Source organism: Canis aureus, chromosome 23, assembly GCF_053574225.1.
Source record: "Canis aureus isolate CA01 chromosome 23, VMU_Caureus_v.1.0, whole genome shotgun sequence".
Taxonomy (NCBI): Eukaryota; Metazoa; Chordata; class Mammalia; order Carnivora; family Canidae; genus Canis; species Canis aureus.
The window spans coordinates 23,817,516-23,819,141 of NC_135633.1; the positions used below are offsets into that span (position 1 = coordinate 23,817,516).

At 44.1% G+C, this 1,626-nt stretch overlaps 1 protein-coding gene across 1 annotated transcript; it reads right to left on the reverse strand.

Annotated features, from left to right (window-relative positions):
- Window positions 1-437: 437 nt before the first annotated feature.
- On the reverse strand, window positions 438-1,376 carry LOC144295435 (olfactory receptor 52J3). The gene has a single exon (XM_077867836.1). It carries the CDS (start codon window positions 1,374-1,376, stop codon window positions 438-440), a length of 939 nt encoding a protein of 312 aa, XP_077723962.1.
- Window positions 1,377-1,626: the final 250 nt, after the last annotated feature.

The following is a 1,626-nucleotide window of genomic DNA, read 5'->3' on the forward strand; positions in this document are numbered from 1 at the left end:
TAAATTAAAGGCATAATAAAATGAATGCACAATGAATGGACAAACAAACCAACGCATGATGTAGGACACAGGGTCAGATCTCCACTGCCACATTTATCTAATTATAGAATGCAAAAAACAAACAAACAAACAAAAAAAACAAAAAAACATATAACATATTCTTTGCCCAGAAAAAGAGAAGCTTTATATTATGAAGGACTCTGTGGGAAGACATGCAGACAGAGGCCACACAGCTCCTTCCAAGATAGCCCTTTGAACTTGAGATCCAGTGAAGTTTCCACGAGTTTTAGAATCCATTAGTCAGCAATTATGAATAAATCAGCTTGTATCTCAATCTGGCAGCAACAGATTAGGACTAGGAGATGTTTGCTAAAGCAAGAACACACAGGTCTTTGTAGATGGATGAAAATCCTTAGTAAAAGAACATGTCATGAGTCTTATTTTTTTATAAAGACATGGAGCACTCGCTCTCGAATCTGTTTGGTCCTTACACCATAAATGATGGGGTTGAGTGATGGTGGGATAACCAAATAGAGGTTGGCAACAAGAATGTGAATGTAGCGTGGTATGTTGTGTCCAAATCGGTGAGTGAGGAAAGAGAACACTGAGGGGATATAGAAAACACAGATGACCCCAACGTGAGAACCACATGTGCTGAGTGCTTTTAGCCGAGCATCCTGTGATGGGAGGCGAAAGACAGCTCGGAGAATGTACATGTAGGAGATGCCAATAAGGACCAGGTTTAGGACAAAGAAGGAAACCACGAAAAGCCCATAGATGGCATTGACACGGATGTTTCCACAGGAGAGTTTGGCAATGCCCATGTGCTCACAGTAGGAGTGAGCTATCACGTGAGCCTGACAGAAGGGTAGGCGGTAGATGAGGAAGACCATGGGAAGTGTCAGCACAACTGGACGAATCACAATGCACATGCTGATGCCCACCAGTATCCGGGATGTCAAGATGGTTGTATAGTGGAGGGGAGCACAGATGGCCACATAGCGATCAAAGGCCATAGCCAGCAAGACCTCAGCCTCCATGCCAGTAAAAGTATGGATCAAAAACATCTGGGCCACACAAGCTCCAAAGTTAATCTCATGAGCATCAAACCAGAAGATTCCCAACATTCGGGGCACAGAGGTTGTGGAAAGGGCCAAATCAATAGTTGAAAGGAGAGCCAGAAAATAGAACATGGGCTCCCTCCGCAGGGTCTGCTCCATCTTGATGACTAGCAAAATTGTGGCATTGCCCAGTAAAGCCACAAGGTAAACAGAGCAGAAAGGCAGGGAGATCCAGGCATGGGCCCCTTCCAGACCAGGGATTCCAACGAGGAAGAATGTGGCTGGGTGAAAAATGCTCCTATTGTGGTATATCATCCTGTCACTGGTCAAAGGAGGTGAAGTTGCTCCTGGTCTAGGGGAAAAATGAGAGAGAATGAGAGATAGAGATCAAAGGAGAGATCAGAAGGAGAAGGAGATGCCATGTCAATCGCTAGCTTAGTGTTTCAGCATAGAGTTGATGTCATGCTTAATACATAGTAAGTCTGTTACTGAAGGACATATATGAGATATCTCATAGCCATTTGATGAAGCAGGTCAAGGCAACTTTCAGATTTTCCACCCTGTC